We start from the raw sequence: 16,744 nt of genomic DNA, 5'->3' as shown, positions 1-16,744 counted from the left end.
AGCCGCCCCACTCTTCCCACCCGCTGGGGAAAGCCCCCAAAACGCAAGCTTGAAAAATATTTCACCCACATCGCAAAGAAATTGCAGAATATCAAAATGTTTCTATTTTCTAAAAAAATTAAATACAGGCTGCACAGTGGTAGAGTGGTTAGGCCTCACTGCTCAAAGACCCCAGTTCAATTCCACCCTCGGCTGTTGTGGAGTTTGCATGTTCTCCCGGTGCGTTGTTTGTTAGCTTGTTAGCTGCCTGCACGGTGGATAAGTGGTTAGCTCGCAGGCATCACAGCTAGTTCAATTCCACACTCGGCCATCTGGTTGTATTAGCTTTGTTAGCTTGTTAGCTGCCTGCACGGTGTACGAAAGGTTAGCTTGCAGGCGTCACAGCTAGGAGACCCTAGTTCAATTCCACCCTCGGCCATCTGGTTGTATTAGCTTTGTTAGCTGCCTGCACGGTGGACGAGTGGTTAGCTCGCAGGCATCACAGCTAGGAGACCCTAGTTCAATTCCACACTCGGCCATCTGGTTGTATTAGCTTTGTTAGCTGCCTGCACGGTGTACGAAAGGTTAGCTTGCAGGCGTCACAGCTAGGAGACCCTAGTTCAATTCCACCCTCGGCCATCTGGTTGTATTAGCTTTGTTAGCTTGTTAGCTGCCTGCACGGTGTACGAAAGGTTAGCTTGCAGGCGTCACAGCTAGGAGACCCTAGTTCAATTCCACCCTCGGCCATCTGGTTGTATTAGCTTTGTTAGCTTGTTAGCTGCCTGCACGGTGTACGAAAGGTTAGCTTGCAGGCGTCACAGCTAGGAGACCCTAGTTCAATTCCACCCTCGGCCATCTGGTTGTATTAGCTTTGTTAGCTTGTTAGCTGCCTGCACGGTGTACGAAAGGTTAGCTTGCAGGCGTCACAGCTAGGAGACCCTAGTTCAATTCCACCCTCGGCCATCTGGTTGTATTAGCTTTGTTAGCTTGTTAGCTGCCTGCACGGTGTACGAAAGGTTAGCTTGCAGGCGTCACAGCTAGGAGACCCTAGTTCAATTCCACCCTCGGCCATCTGGTTGTATTAGCTTTGTTAGCTTGTTAGCTGCCTGCACGGTGTACAAAAGGTTAGCTTGCAGGCGTCACAGCTAGGAGACCCTAGTTCAATTCCACCCTCGGCCATCTGGTTGTATTAGCTTTGTTAGCTTGTTAGCTGCCTGCACGGTGTACGAGTGGTTAGCTCGCAGGCATCACAGCTAGGAGACCCTAGTTCAATTCCACCCTCGGCCATCTGGTTGTATTAGCTTTTTAGCTGCCTGCACGGTGTTCGAGTGGTTAGCTCGCAGGCCTCACAGCTAGGGGACCCGAGTTCGATTCTCACTTCTTTGGCCATCTCTGTGTGGAGTTTGCATGTTTTCTCCGGGTACTCCGGTTTCCTCCCACATTCCAAAAACATGCTAGGTTAATTAGCGACTCCAAATTGTCCATAGGTATGAATGTGAGTGTGAATGGTTGTTTGTCTATATGTGCCCTGTGATTGGCTGGTGTACCCCGCCTCTCGCCCCAAGACAGCTGGGATAGGCTCCAGCACCCCTCGCGAGGATAAGCGTTAGAAAATGAATGTATGAAAATGTTTTTCATCGAGCGCTGAGATTTCACATTTTTTTCACCTGCCCTTGAACGCACCATAGTTGTGTGCTGTGACTGGCCCCAAAGCGATTCTCATCTACTCGTCAAACTATAAGACTGTCACTGTTATTGCAAATGTTGATTCAAAATCAGAGTTGGAGGGGGAGGGGCCACCCGTGTGTCAAAAAGACATTTTATCATATCATCATAATCAACTTTTTAATTGTTAATCCTTTTGTGTCTTGGTGCAAGTCACCGTTTTATATGGAGATTTGGGCTTTGCCTTTAACTCGGTGGGTCAGTGCTTGGTTAATGCTCTATTCATTTACTTTTGGCTCCTTTACCATTGCCTCTCTATTTCACACACACACACACTGACACAGTGATTGATTGAATAAACAGCTGTCAGTGGTTGGAGATAACCTCTCCAGCATCCCGCTGCTGTGTCTTTCAGACAGACACGCGCGGCTCGGTCCCAGGAGTAGAACCACATTACACATGCTGATGCACACACACACACACACACACACACACACAGATCATCAGATCACCATTTATCAGCAGATCTTTAAATGCAGTCGGCTGATGATTTATGACGTGCTAATTTCTCTGCCCTTTCCTCATAGTTCTTTCTGCATCCTGCACAGTATTTATACATATAGGCTTATATCACTTTTTAAAAATATAGATAGATATTTTTTTTAATATTTTTTCAAATGTTAAATTTTTTTTAAAAAAATATAGATGTATATATATTTGAAAAATATTTTTTTAATGTAAAAAATGTTTAAAAATATAGATATATATTTTTTTAAGTATTTAAAAGAATGTTAATTTTTTAAATGTTTAAAAATATAGATATATAAGCTAAAAAATATTTTTAAAAATGTTGAAAAATGTAAAAAAACAAATGTTGAAGAATGTAGATATATTTTTAAAACAATTTAAAAAATGTTAAAAAAAATGTTTCAAAAAATAGATCTATAATTTGAAAAGTATTTTTTAATGTTTAAAAATATAGATATATAAGTTAAAAATATTTATAAAAATGTTTAAAAATGTTTAAAAAATATATAGATATATTTGAAAAATATTTTTTTATGTTAAAAATGTAAACGAAATGTTTTTATTAATTATTTTATTAATTAATTAAAAATTAGATATATATTTATAAGTATTTAAAAAATGTTAACATTATAAAAATGTTTAAAAATATAGATATATAAGTGAAAACATTTTTTTAATGTGGAAAAATGTTTTTTAAAAATTCTAAATATAGATATATATTTTTTAAAGTATTTTAAAAACGTTACAAAATATTTAAAAATATTAATCTATAATTTGAAAAATATTTTTTTAAATGTTAAAAATGTTGAAAAATTTAAAAAAAATTTAAAAATATATATATTTTTAAGTATTAAAAAAAAAATTTAAAATATTAAAATTGTTTAAAAATATAGATCTATAATTAGAAAAATATTTGTTTAAATGTTTACAAATATAGATATATATTTTAAAGAATTTTTAAAAATGTTTAAAAATATAGATATATATTTTTAAACAACGTTCGCTCAATAAATCTCAATCTCCGTTGATCTGTATTATCACCTATTTAGAAATGATTACAGACGCCGGCAACTGCACGTTACGTGAATATCCGCCATATTCACACAAATCCTTTGTAGTCCGTTGACCGTGAACAGCTTCGCTCGCACATTAACACTCACGCGCACCTTTTCCCCTCTTGATGCTCCCACCCAAGCCGTCTCTTCATCCCGCCATTTCATTTGCTTGGTAAAAGCGGCCACCCTCGGCAAAGAGTGATGAGTTTTGAGCCGGGCGTGGAGGAATGCTATTTAAAAGTGCCATGCATCACTGTCAGGCCGAGGGAGAACACGCAAAGCGCGTTTGCAACCAGCGGAAGACGCCGGTGGGACGCCAACCCGGGGTGGCAAACTGAGGTTGACCCCCGTTCCATTTCATCAGATGTCCTCCCGAATGAGCACAAAGACTTATCTATTCGCACACACACACAATCAAGCGAGTGTCTGGCCCGCTTAAGTCACAGCTCACTTAAGAAAAATACATATCACACACCTTGCTCGCCCCATTTGGGTTAATACAGCCCTGGTTTTGGGCTTTAGGGCTCATATTTGCCATTATGGAGATGATGGCTTTTGCCGGGGCCCCTCACCTCACCTTGCATTGAGACGGAGCGCCGAAATGAAGGCTGACACCTTGGCGGGATTTATTTGATTGCCGACGCAAGGAGGTGTCACTCTGGCGAGGGTGGCGGCAATAAGATGAGCCCCCGCCCCTCCCCGCCCGGGGCCAAGTCAAAAGAAGAAGGGTGGAAATAAAGAAACAAAATGGCGAGACACAACAAACACAAGAGGAAAGAAAGTAAAAGGACGCGATTGAGGGGAATCAGACGCGGGGCCCTCTTTCCCTTTTCTGTGAATCAAATCAAATTCCTCTTATCGCACATTATTTGAAGAGGTTATCAGGCCCCCGTAATGCAGTTACGTGGGGCGCTGCAGCTGAGAGATTTCCTTGTTTACCGATGTTGGCGGGTGTTATAGCTAACTGGCGAGAGGGAGGCGAGAAAAGAGGGGGTTAGCGCGCGTAAACACTTGATGCATGTCAGAAAACTCATTTAGGGGAACAACAAGGAGGCGGCGGCGGTGGGGTGGGTGGTTGGGTGGGGGGCTTCGGTGGGTGCGCTGTGTTTGTTGACACGCACAAGAAGGAGACAGTTGTTCAAGGGCAGAAAAACGCTCTCTATACATGGCGGCTAATTCCATTTGGCAAATGGTTTCGTGTGTTTGGAATGTCGTAAAGCCGGCGTGTCCGACTCTTATGGCGGTTTACATGCCGGCCATCATTAGCTGATTGGCCGCGACTGATTAAGATTTTTACTAAGATTTTTATTTTTATTAAGATTTTTATTAAAATTTTTATTAAGATTTTTATTAAGATTTTTATTTTTATTAAGATTTTTACTAAGATTTTATTGCAGTTTACATGCCAGCCATCATTAGCTGATTGGCCGCGACTGATTAAGATTTTTACTAAGATTTTTACTTGGATTTTTATTTTTATTAAGATTTGTATTAAGATTTTTATTTTATTAAAATTTTTACTAAGATTTTTACAAAGATTTTTACTAAGATTTTTATTTTTATTAAGATTTTTATTAAGATTTTATTGCGGTTTACATGCCGGCCATCATTAGCTGATTGGCCGCGACTGATTAAGATTTTTACTAAGATTTTTACTAAGATTTTTACTAAGATTTTTACTAAGATTTTTACTAAGATTTTTACTAAGATTTTTATTTTTATTAAGATTTTTATTAAGATTTTTATTAAGATTTTATTGCGGTTTACATGCCAGCCATCATTAGCTGTTTGGCCACGACTGATTAGGATTTTTACTAAGATTTTTATTTTTATTAAGATTTTTATTAAGATTTTTATTTTTATTAAGATTTTTATTTTTATTAAGATTTTTACTAAGATTTTATTGCAGTTTACATGCCGGCCATCATTAGCTGATTGGCCGCGACTGATTAAGATTTTTACGAAGATTTTTATTTTTATTAAGATTTTAATTAAGATTTTATTGCGGTTTACATGCCGGCCATCATTAGCTGATTGGCCGCGACTGATTAAGATTTTTACTAAGATTTTTACTAAGATTTTTTTTTATTAAGATTTTTATTTTTATTAAAATTTTTATTAAGATTTTATTGCGGTTTACATGCCGGCCATCATTAGCTGATTGACCGCGACTGATTAAGATTTTTACTAAGATTTCTACTAAGATTTTTATTTTTATTAAGATTTTTATTTTTATTAAGATTTTTATTTTTATTAAGATTTTTATTAAGATTTTATTAAGATTTTATGAAGATTTTTATTAACATTTTTTATTTATTATTCATTTTTATTATTATTTTTTCATTATTATATAAAGATTCAGGATTGAAATGAAAGGAAGCCCAAACTTTTAATCTGTGGTGTACACATAAGACATAATTCATTCTCATACTTTTCATAACTGCATTCAAGACTGGCATGATGACCAGAGAGCTACGTTCCAATCATAAACTGTGTAAGGTTCCTAAAATATTGTCAATAATGCTCAATAAGTTGTTTCTTAGGCCTATAAATATTTTTTTAACTGTACAATAAATATTTTACAATGAAAATAATTTTAAAAGTAATATTTGCAAAACTTCATCATATTTTTAATGGCCCGCCTGCAGTACAACCACGACCCACCAGGGGCCGCGGCCCACACTTTGGGAATCACTGCACTAGATCACTGGACATTTGGGGATTTTTGGTCCAAATTAGTATTTTTTTTTTCCCACAGAAAATCTGTGAGTCGGTAATCACGCACCGCCATTTTTTGGGACAGTCCTTGAACGCATCGCATCATGTCACTGATAAATATTATCTATAGAGTAAGAAACGCCTTGTTCAAGGGCAGAAAAACGCTCTCTATACATGGCGGCTAATTCCATTTGGGAAATGGTTTCGTGTGTTTGGAATGTCGTAAAGCCGGCGTGTCCGACTCTTATGGCGGTTTACATGCCGGCCATCATTAGCTGATTGGCCGCGACTGAATTTAATCCCTAATCGAAGATATAAAAGACAACAAACACTTGACTCGCCGGCATATTTGACTTTATTCCAGTCCATTTCCTTACTGAATATGCATGAACGCATCATGGATGGGTTTGGTGCCTGCAGGATTTGTACAGCAATGGCGGCTTTGCTGGGAGGCTGCTATGATAGGTAAGATAAAAGTGAAGGGATGACACGCAAGGCAGGTCATTAAATGGGATTTGGACCGCAGTGTTGTGACTACATGGTGTGCCTCTTAGCCCACTGAGCCATGAGGGCACCCCAAATGGTTTTTTATCCGCGCTTCCATTGAGCTTCTATTGAGCTGACAATCCCCGTCCTCTCTGGAGGTAGCCCATTGTAGTCTGTGACTGGGGGGGCCCGTTGCTATCTGGCGTCTTATCGATTCCCACTTCATCCGGACCCCAAGCCACACGGGCATGGATGTCTTTACGCCACCGAGGCGGCGTGATAGCAAGACATCAAGGGGGAGAAACGGCGGGCTGAAGAATGAAGCGATTTGGTCGCCAACCCTTGTAGAGATGATACCCTAGAGCAGGGGTTCCCAAACTTTACCAACTCAGGGCCGATTTGAAAATATAAAAAAATGTCTGCGGCCCACCTTTGTCCTATAAACAGTACATGGACGAAATGCTGCGTTCGAAGAGCACTTAACTTAACTTAAATTATTATTATTATTATATTTTTATTTTTATTTTTATTTTTATTTTTATTTTTATTTTTATTTTTATTTTTATTTTTATTTTTATTTTTATTTTTATTTCATTTTTTAAGATTTTTATTAAGATTTTTATTATTAAGATTTTTATTATTAAGATTTTTATTAAGATTTTTATTGTTAAGATTTTTATTAAGATTTTTATTTTTACTTTTATTGAGATTTTATTAAGATTTTTATTTTCACTTTTATTAAGATTTTTATTAAGATTTTTTTGTATTAAGATTTTTATTAAGATTTTTATTGAGATTTTTATTAAGATTTTTATTATTAAGATTTTTATTTTTACTTTTATTAAGATTTTTCTTTTTATTAAGGTTTTTATTAAGATTTTTTTTAGATTTTTATGAAGATTTTTATGAAGATTTTTATGAAGATTTTTATGAAGATTTTTATTGTTAAGATTTTTATTATTAAGATTTTTATGAAGATTTTTATTGTTACGATTTGTATTATTAAGATTTTTATGAAGATTTTTATTTTTACTTTTATTGAGATTTTTATTAAGATTTTTATTTTCACTTTTATTAAGATTTTTATTAAGATTTTTATTTGTATTAAAATTTTTATTGAGATTTTTATTAAGATTTTTATTATTAAGATTTTTATTTTTACTTTTATTAAGATTTTTATTTTTATTAAGGTTTTTATTAAGGTTTTTATTAAGATTTTTATTAAGATTTTTATTAAGATTTTTATTAAGATTTTTATTAAGATTTTTATTTTTACTTTTATTAAGATTTTTATTTTTATTAAGGTTTTTATTAAGGTTTTTATTAAGATTTTTATTAAGATTTTTATTAAGATTTTTATTAAGATTTTTATTAAGATTTATTTTTTTTTTGGTCGGTAATCACGTACCTCCGTTTTTTGGGACAGTCCTTGAACGCATCATGTGTTCTGTGTTCGGCTATGTTCCAACATTGATGAACATAATCTATAGAGTAAGAAATGCCTTCTCCAGTCTGTGAGTCCTCTAGTCTGATTCCATCTACTCATAAATTGTCTTATGAACAGTCACTTATACTTTATACATTTTATATATTTTTTATATTAAGTATATATACATATGCTTGACTCACTACCGGACGTTTTTCCATTTTGAGGTGTTTCACCTGCTCGGGTTCATCGGTGGACCATGCGATGGAGCAAAAAGGGAAAACCAGGATTAAAGGAAGGTCAGGTTAGATGAAGAAGGAGGAACAAAAGACTAAAAGCAGGAAAACATACAGAAGTTGGAGAGAGAGAGAGAAAGAGGGTTGGTGGAGGAATGAGCGAAAGAAAAGAAAGATGAGATAATCCATCTTGGCACATTAGGGGGAATCGGGCCTACACTCCATCACAGCTGTCAGAGATGCGCACCTCCTCACCCCGCGCCTCCATCCATGTGTTCATCCATCCCTTCCTCGCTGCAACGCTCGCCGTTTGGCTGAAGAATCTCCACACTAAAAAGTCCTGTCAGCCCTATTTCCTTGTTATCGTCCCGCCCTTCTTCTTCTTCTTCTTCTTCTTCTTCTTCTTCTTCTTCTTCCATCCTTATCGCTTCTCATCCGCCTCCCTTCCTCGTCTTCATTGCCCCCATCCCTCCATCCGCTTTCATGTGTGGCCCCAACGCTCCTCCAGATTGAACGCACCCTTGTTGCGTATGTGTGTGTGTGTGTGTGTGTGTGTGTGTGTGTGTGTGTGTGCTCCTCTGACATTAATCATCTTTAAGACACTGACAAGGGCCGGTGTGCGACATCAACAACACCCCCCCGAACGCTTCTCCTCCCCTGGATTTATCTGGCCGTTGCCTCCCCCCATCATTCACTCCCCTCAGGGAATATGTGACAGAGATCGGGGAAAAGTAAAAAAAAAAAAAGGAGTAACACAAAAAGGGAGTAAAATACCGAGTAGTTTCCCAGTAATCCCACTAATCTAATGAGTTGCTATTTCGACGCCAGACAGTGAAATTCGGCGTATTATGATACACTGATATCCGTATCGTCCATCTGGAGGTCGCTTCAGGCAACGTTGTTCACCACTGCTCCACATCGTGGCTCGGGAAAACACTGGCCCCTAGCGTTTTGGAGGAGAAATGCAAGTCCTACCTGTATTTAAGAACTCTTCTTTAAGATGGAAAGATTGACAGATGCTCGATGAACTTTCGCTAACTCACGGGTGCTTAATAAAGATTCAAATTTCACTGACCCACGGATACTTGACAAAGACTTGAGTTTCACCGACTCATGAGCGCTCAGTGAAGACTCAAAGTTCACTGACTCATGGGTGTTTGAGTTTCAGTGACTCACAAGTGCTCGCTGAGTCACGGTACTTGACAAAGAAATGAATTTCACTGACTCACGGGTACTTGACCAAAACTTGAATTTGACTGACTCATGGGTACTCAAAAAGGACAGGAATTTCACTGACTCACGGGTACTTGACCAAAACTTGACTTTCACTGACTCATGGGTGTTCAAAGAGGACAGGAACTTCACTGACTCACGGGTACTTGACCAAAACTTGAGTTTCACTGACTCATGGGTACTCAAAAAGGACAGGAATTTCACTGACTCACGGGTACTTGACCAAAACTTTAGTTTGACTGACTCATGGGTGTTCAAAGAGGACAGGAACTTCACTGACTCACGGGTACTTGACCGAATTTTGAGTTTGACTGACTCATGGGTGTTCAAAGAGGACAGATACTTCACTGACTCACGGGTACTTGACCAAAACTTGAGTTTCACTGACTCATGGGTACTCAAAAAGGACAGGAATTTCACTGACTCACGGGTACTTGACCAAATTTTGAGTTTGACTGACTCATGGGTGTTCAAAGAGGACAGGAATTTCACTGACTCACGGGTACTTGACCAAAACTTGAGTTTCACTGACTCACGAGTTCTCAAAGAGGATGGGAATTTTACTGACTCACGTGTACTTGACCAAAACTTGACTTTTCACTGACGCATGGGTGTTCAAAGAGGACAGGAATTTCACTGATTCACGGGTACTTGACCAAAACTTTAGTTTGACTGACTCATGGGTGTTCAAATGGGACAGGAATTTCACTGATTCACGGGTACTTGACCAAAACTTGAGTTTCACTGACTCACGAGTTCTCAAACAGGATGGGAATTTTACTGACTCACGTTTACTTGACCAAAACTTGACTTTTCACTGACTCGTGGGTGTTCAAAGAGGACAGGAATTTCACTGATTCACGGGTACTTGACCAAAACTTGAGTTTCACTGACTCATGGGTGTTCAAAGAGGACAGGAACCTCACTGACTCACGGGTACTTGACCAAAACTTGAGTTTCACTGACTCATGGGTGTTCAAAGAGGACAGGAATTTCACTGACTCACGTTTACTTGACCAAAACTTGAGTTTCACTGACTCATGGGTACTCAAAGAGGACAGGAATTTGACTGACTCACGAGTACTTGACCAAAATTTGAGTTTCACTGACTCATGGGTACTCAAAGAGGACATGAATTTCACTGACTCACGGGTTGAAGACTCGAGTTTCACTGATTCACGAGTGCACAACAAAGACTTGAATTTGACTGATTCATGTGTACTCGACAAATGACACAAGTTTAACTGACTCACAAGTTAGCTGAGGCTCGAGTTTCACCGACTCACAAGTCAGCGTGAGGCAAGTTGCTCGTGAGTCGGAATGGAGTTAGCATCACTAGCTGAGTTAGTAATTCCATTACTAATACCATGACTTACTAGGAAAAGTAACCAATGACCTTTTGAACGAATTCCCCCATGAATGCAGGACAAGTCAAGTCTATCCAGGTCGGTCATACAGTAGGATGTGTTTCCGGTTCATAGTCGACATACTGCGTACATCATTGGGAAACTACTTGGTAACATTTCACGGGTTGTAACTAGAACATCACAGAAGAGACGAGAGAATGGACGTACAAGTCCAGGGGCGTGTGTGCTGCAGGCGTGTTTGTTTGGGAAAAGAGCCCCATCAGCGGCAGACAAGGATTGGATCATTCTTTGTTTGCCTTGCCAAAAAGCGACAGCTTCGGCGTGACTCAAATTATCTTGTCAAAGCAGCAAGGAGAGCGAGCGAGAGAGAGAGAGAGAGAGCGGGTGTGTGCAGGAAAAGAGAAACACAGGAACACAAACGACAACAATGAAGCACAATTGAACACAAATAAATGCAAGAGATATATGAAAAGGAAAGTAAATACATGAAGAATCCTGGTACGTGTAGTACTGTGAAGGCCTTGCAGGACTTGAGTATATGGGCTCCATAGCTGTTGTTGTTATATACATAATATCATAATATACATAATAATAATAACTCTTGCTTTGGTTGTCTGCAGGTAAAAAGAAGATGGTGCTGTATGACAGCCAGGCTCCTATCTGTCCCATCTGCCAGGTTCTGCTCAGACCCGGAGAGCTCCAGGAGCACATGGAGACCGAGATAGAGAGACTTGCCAGCATGTGCCTCAGGTAGGCTGTACGCCGCAATCATATGCACCTTCACCACGCCCGATCCACCCTACCGACCTCAGCTGGCATCTGATGGTTCCTCTCGGCTCATGGTTGACTTGTTTGGCAGCTCTGGACTAAGTTACATAGGATAAATCACATTACAGTATATATTACAGTATATATTACACTAAGATAGTCCCCATTAACATTTTCTGTTCTTAAGTAATCTGCAGTAGCACATAGGTAAGTTTTAGGGAAATATCAGTTTCCGACTAAAAAAGGGATAAGCTACATTTCAAGCATAACAATTTTTTTTTTGCTTTTGTAATAGCTCAAATATGTATACCAACATAAACAACACAAAAAGGGTTGTTTCACATCAAAATAACAAATTATTTACAAACATAACACCATGGTTGCACGGCGGACGATTAATGCTATATAAGGCTATATAAACATGAGTTTGAGCTACCAAAACAAAGGTTAGACTCCCATCTTTCAGCAGAATAGAAAACTTTGTTTCCAACTTTTTCCGTTTTTTAGTAAACAGCAGTAGCACATAGGTAAGTTTCAGGGAAATATCAGTTCCCGACTAAAAAATAGATGAGCTACATTTCAAGCATAAGATTTTTTTTTTGCTTTTGTAATAGCTCAAATATGTATACCAACATAAACAACACAAAAAGGGTTGTTTCACATCAAAATAACTAATTATTTACAAATATAACACCATAGTTGCACGGCGGACGATTAATGCTATATAAGGCTATATAAACATGAGTTTGAGCTACCAAAACAAAGGTTAGACTCCCGTCTTTCAGCAGAATAGAAAACTTTGTTTCCAACTTTTTCTGTTCTTTAGTAAACAGCAGTAGCACATAGGTAAGTTTCAGGGAAATATCAGTTCCCAACTACAAAACGGATAAGATACATTTCAAACATAAGAAATGTATCTTTTTTTTTTTGCTTCTATCTATGCCAACATAAACAACACAAAAAGGGTTGTTTCACATCAAAATAACAATTTATTTACAAATATAACACCATGGCTGCACGTTGGTCGAGTGGTTAGCACGCAGGCCTCACAGCTCGGAGAACCGAGTTCGATTCCACCGAGTTTGCATGTTCTCCCGGTGCATGCGTGGGTTTTCTCCGGGTACTCCGGTTTCCTCCCACATTCCAAAAACATGCTAGGTTAATTAGCGACTCCAAATTGTCCATAGGTATGAATGTGAGTGTGAATGGTTGTTTGTCTATATGTGCCTTGTGATTGGCTGGCCACCAGTCCAGGGTGTACCCAGCCTCTCGCCTGAAGACAGCTGGGATAGGCTCCAGCACCCCCGCGACCCTCGTAAGGAAAAAGCGGTAGAAAATGAATGAATGAATATAACACCATGGCTGCACGGTGGTTGAGTGGTTAGCACACAGGCCTCACAGCTCGGAGAACCGAGTTCGATTCCACTGAGTTTGCATGTTCTCCCGGTGCATGCGTGGGTTTTCTCCGGGTACTCCGGTTTTCCTCCCACATTCCAAAAACATGCTAGGTTAATTAGCGACTCCAAATTGTCCATAGGTATGAATATGAGTGTGAATGGTTGTTTGTCTATATGTGCCCTGTGATTGGCTGGCCACCAGTCCAAGGGTGTACCCAGCCTCTCGCCTGAAGACAGCTGGGGTAGACTCCAGCACCTTAGTGACCCTGGTGAGGATAAGCGGTAGAAAACGAATGAATGAATGAACGGCAACTGAAGACTCAGTGGTTCACCGTAAAACCCAGCACACGAGACGTGTAAAGCGTATCCTGAAATGTGCGTGCGGGTTCTAGCAAACGCCGTCTGTCTCTGGCTCTCTGCATGGTAGCAGGCCGCATTAAAAGTGACAGTGGGAATTTGGTCCAATTTGTTGTAAATCTGCCTTTAATGAAGACCAGAGCTTGCGGAACGAAAGAGCTGTGGGTATGGAAAGGAAGGTGTGTGTGTGTGTGTGTGTGTGTGTGTGTGTGTGTGAAAAGTGCACAACGTCCTTCATAAAAATCCATTCTCTCATGTGTTTCTGTGTGGCTTCCTTTCTTATCTACGCTCCTGCTGATTGTACATGTGTATATAATATATATATATATATAATATATATATATATCTGTCTTTTACTTCTTCATGGTCCGTAGCTTCTCATCTGTGCACAGCTGAGCAAATGGAAATCTTTAATGCCCCTCCACACCTCAGGTGACTCACGGGGGCAAAGTCATCTACATACCCCGCCTCCTCTTCACATCCCCTGCACTTGTCTTCTTTGGTGAACAATTTGCTTTCATTGGAGCATGCCCCCCCACGCCTCCACTAGAGGAGTCAAAAGCAATCAGTAGCCGGGAGTTAAGCGCCATCTCTCCATTCTTACTTCTAGTTGGAGGTGGGAAGAGTTAAGTGAACGCCTTTTACACTTCTTTGTAACTGCCAAGTTAGACTGGTAATGGTAATGGTTTTATTTCATTTGAACATGCATCAGATTACACTTGAACGCATCACATAATCAGTTCACAGTTCCACATGTCCAAAAGGAGTAGGAAGAAGCAAAGCTTATTAAATCCTACCCCTCCATCTGGTACTTTTACAATCAGTAACTGTTACATTTGTTCACTTCCTGCTTTCCTAAAATAATTGAAGTTTTTTTGGGGGGGGGGGTTAATTTTTTTGTTTGTTTTTTGTAATGGTAATGGTTTTATTTAATTTGAACATGCATCAGATTACACTTGAATGCATCACATAATCAGTTCACAGTTCCACATGTCCGAAAGGAGTAGGAAGAAGCACAGCTTATTAAATCCTACCCCTCCATCTGGTACTTTTACAATCAGTAACATTCGTTACATTTGTTCACTTCCTGCTTTCCATAATACAGTTTAAGGTTTTCTTTTTTTTTTTTTAAATAATGTAGAGTGCGCCAAAGAAAAGGAAAGCCATCTTAAATCATTTCTACATGGAAAACATCTAATCATGTTTCAGTATGCGGGTTGGATGGTTAGATAATCGCAAGGGTGCTGGAGCCTATCCCAGCTGTCTTCGGGCGAGAGGCGTGGGTATACCCTGGACTGGTGGCCAGCCAATCACAGGGCACATATAGACAAACAACCATTCACACTCACATTCATACCCTATGGACAATTTGGAGTCGCTAATTAACCTAGCATGTTTTTGGAATGTGGGAGGAAATGTGGGAGGAAACCGCAGTCCCCAGGGAGAACATTCAAACTCCACACAGAGATGGCCCGAGAGTGGGATTGAACTCGGGTCTTCTAGCTGTGAGGCCTGGGTGCTAACCAATAGTGTTATATTTGTAAATAAATTGTTATTTTGATGTGAAACAACCCTTTTTGTGTTGTTTATGTTGGTATAGATAGAAACAAAAAAACATTTGTTTTGCTTATCCCTTTTGTAGTTGGGAACTGATATTTTCCTGAAACTTACCTATGTGCTACTGCTGGTTACTAAAGAACAGAAAAAGTTGGAAACAAACTTTCCAATTCTGATGAAAGACAGAGTCTGTTTTGCTTGAACTGTATCTTATCCGTTTTGTAGTTGGGAACTGATATTTTCCTGAAACTTACCTATGTGCCAACCACTCGACCGCCGTGCAGCCCGGTTGTAATAATGGTTATATAATATTAACCTACATGATTGTATGGGTGCTTAAGGTTAAGAAGCAAGCACATTCCATCCATTTTCTTGAACATTTACATCTACAGAGCATCGAACGCTACGGCAGGAGATATTCCAAGCGCCAGCACGTCTCCGCTTTTCCACCTGTACGCCGCACGTCTCATTACCTCTGCACAAAACCTTGCCTTCCCTCTCATCTTCCGTTCCCCCCAGCTTTTACCCTGCTGTCAGTCAGACTCGTGTGTTGTGTCGCCGCCGTGTGCCGCTCATTTCGGCAGTTCTCCGAGCTCCCGACTTCAGCAACAAGGCAGGCAGTCGGGATGTCCCACAAGCCTCGGCCATCAACATTTCATAGAAGCGGGCAAACACGACACGTGCAAAACCGACTCCTGCCTCCGCGCTCCTTTTTCTGTCGTCTTTCATCTTTCTGGCTGCTTCGTCTGTGTCCTTGCATTTCATCTCCTTTTTCTTTCCTTCCTTACCCCCCTCCCTCTCACCTTTCCCCTCCACTTTCATCTGTCTCCCCCCACCCTCCGTCATTGTGGCAATTTTCTCCCACCGTCTCTTGTCGCTGTTTGACACCGTCAACAAGCAGGTAGCGGTAGATGTGGCTGTTATCATTGACGCCTCTGCAGAGGTTCCTGGTAATGAATAAAATAGAGAAAGAGGGAGGATAGGGGGCTGACAGAAAAGTAGTGAGAGAGAAAGAGAAAAAAGGGCGAGCGATGGCTGATTTCCCTGCATTTCACGGCAGCTTGACTGTGTCACCCATGTTTATTCTCTTTGTTCACACACACAAACACCTCAAGTGCAAAACAGCAGAGGAACCCGGTGAGAACATGCAAACTCCACACAGAGATGGCCGAGGGTGGGATTGAACTCGGGCTGTGAGGTCTGCGCACTAACCACTCGACCGCCATGCAGCCATGTTAAAATATAACGGTGCCAAATGTACCAGTGACAGTTATGATGTCGTCACTACCAACAGCACTAAATTCATCACATAGCAACTTAACACCCAATAGGTGCACATGATACAAACATGTATCAGGTACACCCTGGACTGGTGCCCAGCCAATCACAGGGCACATGTAGACAAACAACCATTCACACTCACATTCATACCTAGAGAACATGCAAACTCCACACAGAGATGGCCGAGGCTGGAATTGAACCCTGGTCTCCTAGCTGTGAGGTCTGCACGCTAACCTCTGGACCACCGTGCCGCCTGGCACGCATCAATCTATTTAAAATGCATGTCAATGAGGAATGATGCGAGGTTTCCATAGATACAACACCGACACCACCTTCTTGTTTTGCCATGAGTTATTTCTTGAGGTCAATCGTGTTTCTCACCTTCTTTATCACAATGCTGGCTCACACTCGCAACGTTCCTTGGCTCCATTTTTTGGTTACTGTGGTTGATAAAAAAACATCAAATTCAAGAAATAACTCATGGCAAAACAAGAAGGTGGTTAAATTGTGATTTAAATGAATTATTTTATGTTAAAATGATTTAATTATAGTTATTGAAGAGATGAAGGCTAATGTTGTCTTTTTTTTTCCCTCCAACTGCAGTAAGAACCCGTCTCCCAAAGATGGATCAGTCACGCCAGGAACTCCTAAGGTGAGATCAGCTGATGTTTTTCCGTGTGAAAAACATGAG

The 16,744-nt window shown here is 39.8% G+C and overlaps 1 protein-coding gene across 4 annotated transcripts in view; it reads left to right on the top strand.

The window, feature by feature from the left end:
- Positions 1 to 16,744, top strand: part of rnf220a (ring finger protein 220a) — a 182,792-nt gene that overhangs the window by 143,144 nt on the left and 22,904 nt on the right. For all 4 annotated transcript variants that reach the window (XM_058066076.2, XM_058066074.2, XM_058066075.2 and 1 more), the window contains exons 2-3: positions 11,314 to 11,443; positions 16,657 to 16,705. In XM_058066076.2, the coding sequence (XP_057922059.1) occupies positions 11,314 to 11,443; positions 16,657 to 16,705 (179 nt within the window). The remainder of the gene's footprint in view (positions 1 to 11,313; positions 11,444 to 16,656; positions 16,706 to 16,744) is intronic.

The sequence above is a fragment of the Doryrhamphus excisus genome, linkage group LG6 (genome assembly GCF_037039965.1).
Source record: "Doryrhamphus excisus strain RoL-2023G ecotype Guam linkage group LG6, RoL_Dexc_Guam_v1.1, whole genome shotgun sequence".
In the NCBI taxonomy this organism is placed as follows: domain Eukaryota; kingdom Metazoa; phylum Chordata; class Actinopteri; order Syngnathiformes; family Syngnathidae; genus Doryrhamphus; species Doryrhamphus excisus.
Note: the sequence above shows the minus strand (reverse complement) of the source record. Positions and strands in the feature narration are given on the sequence as shown.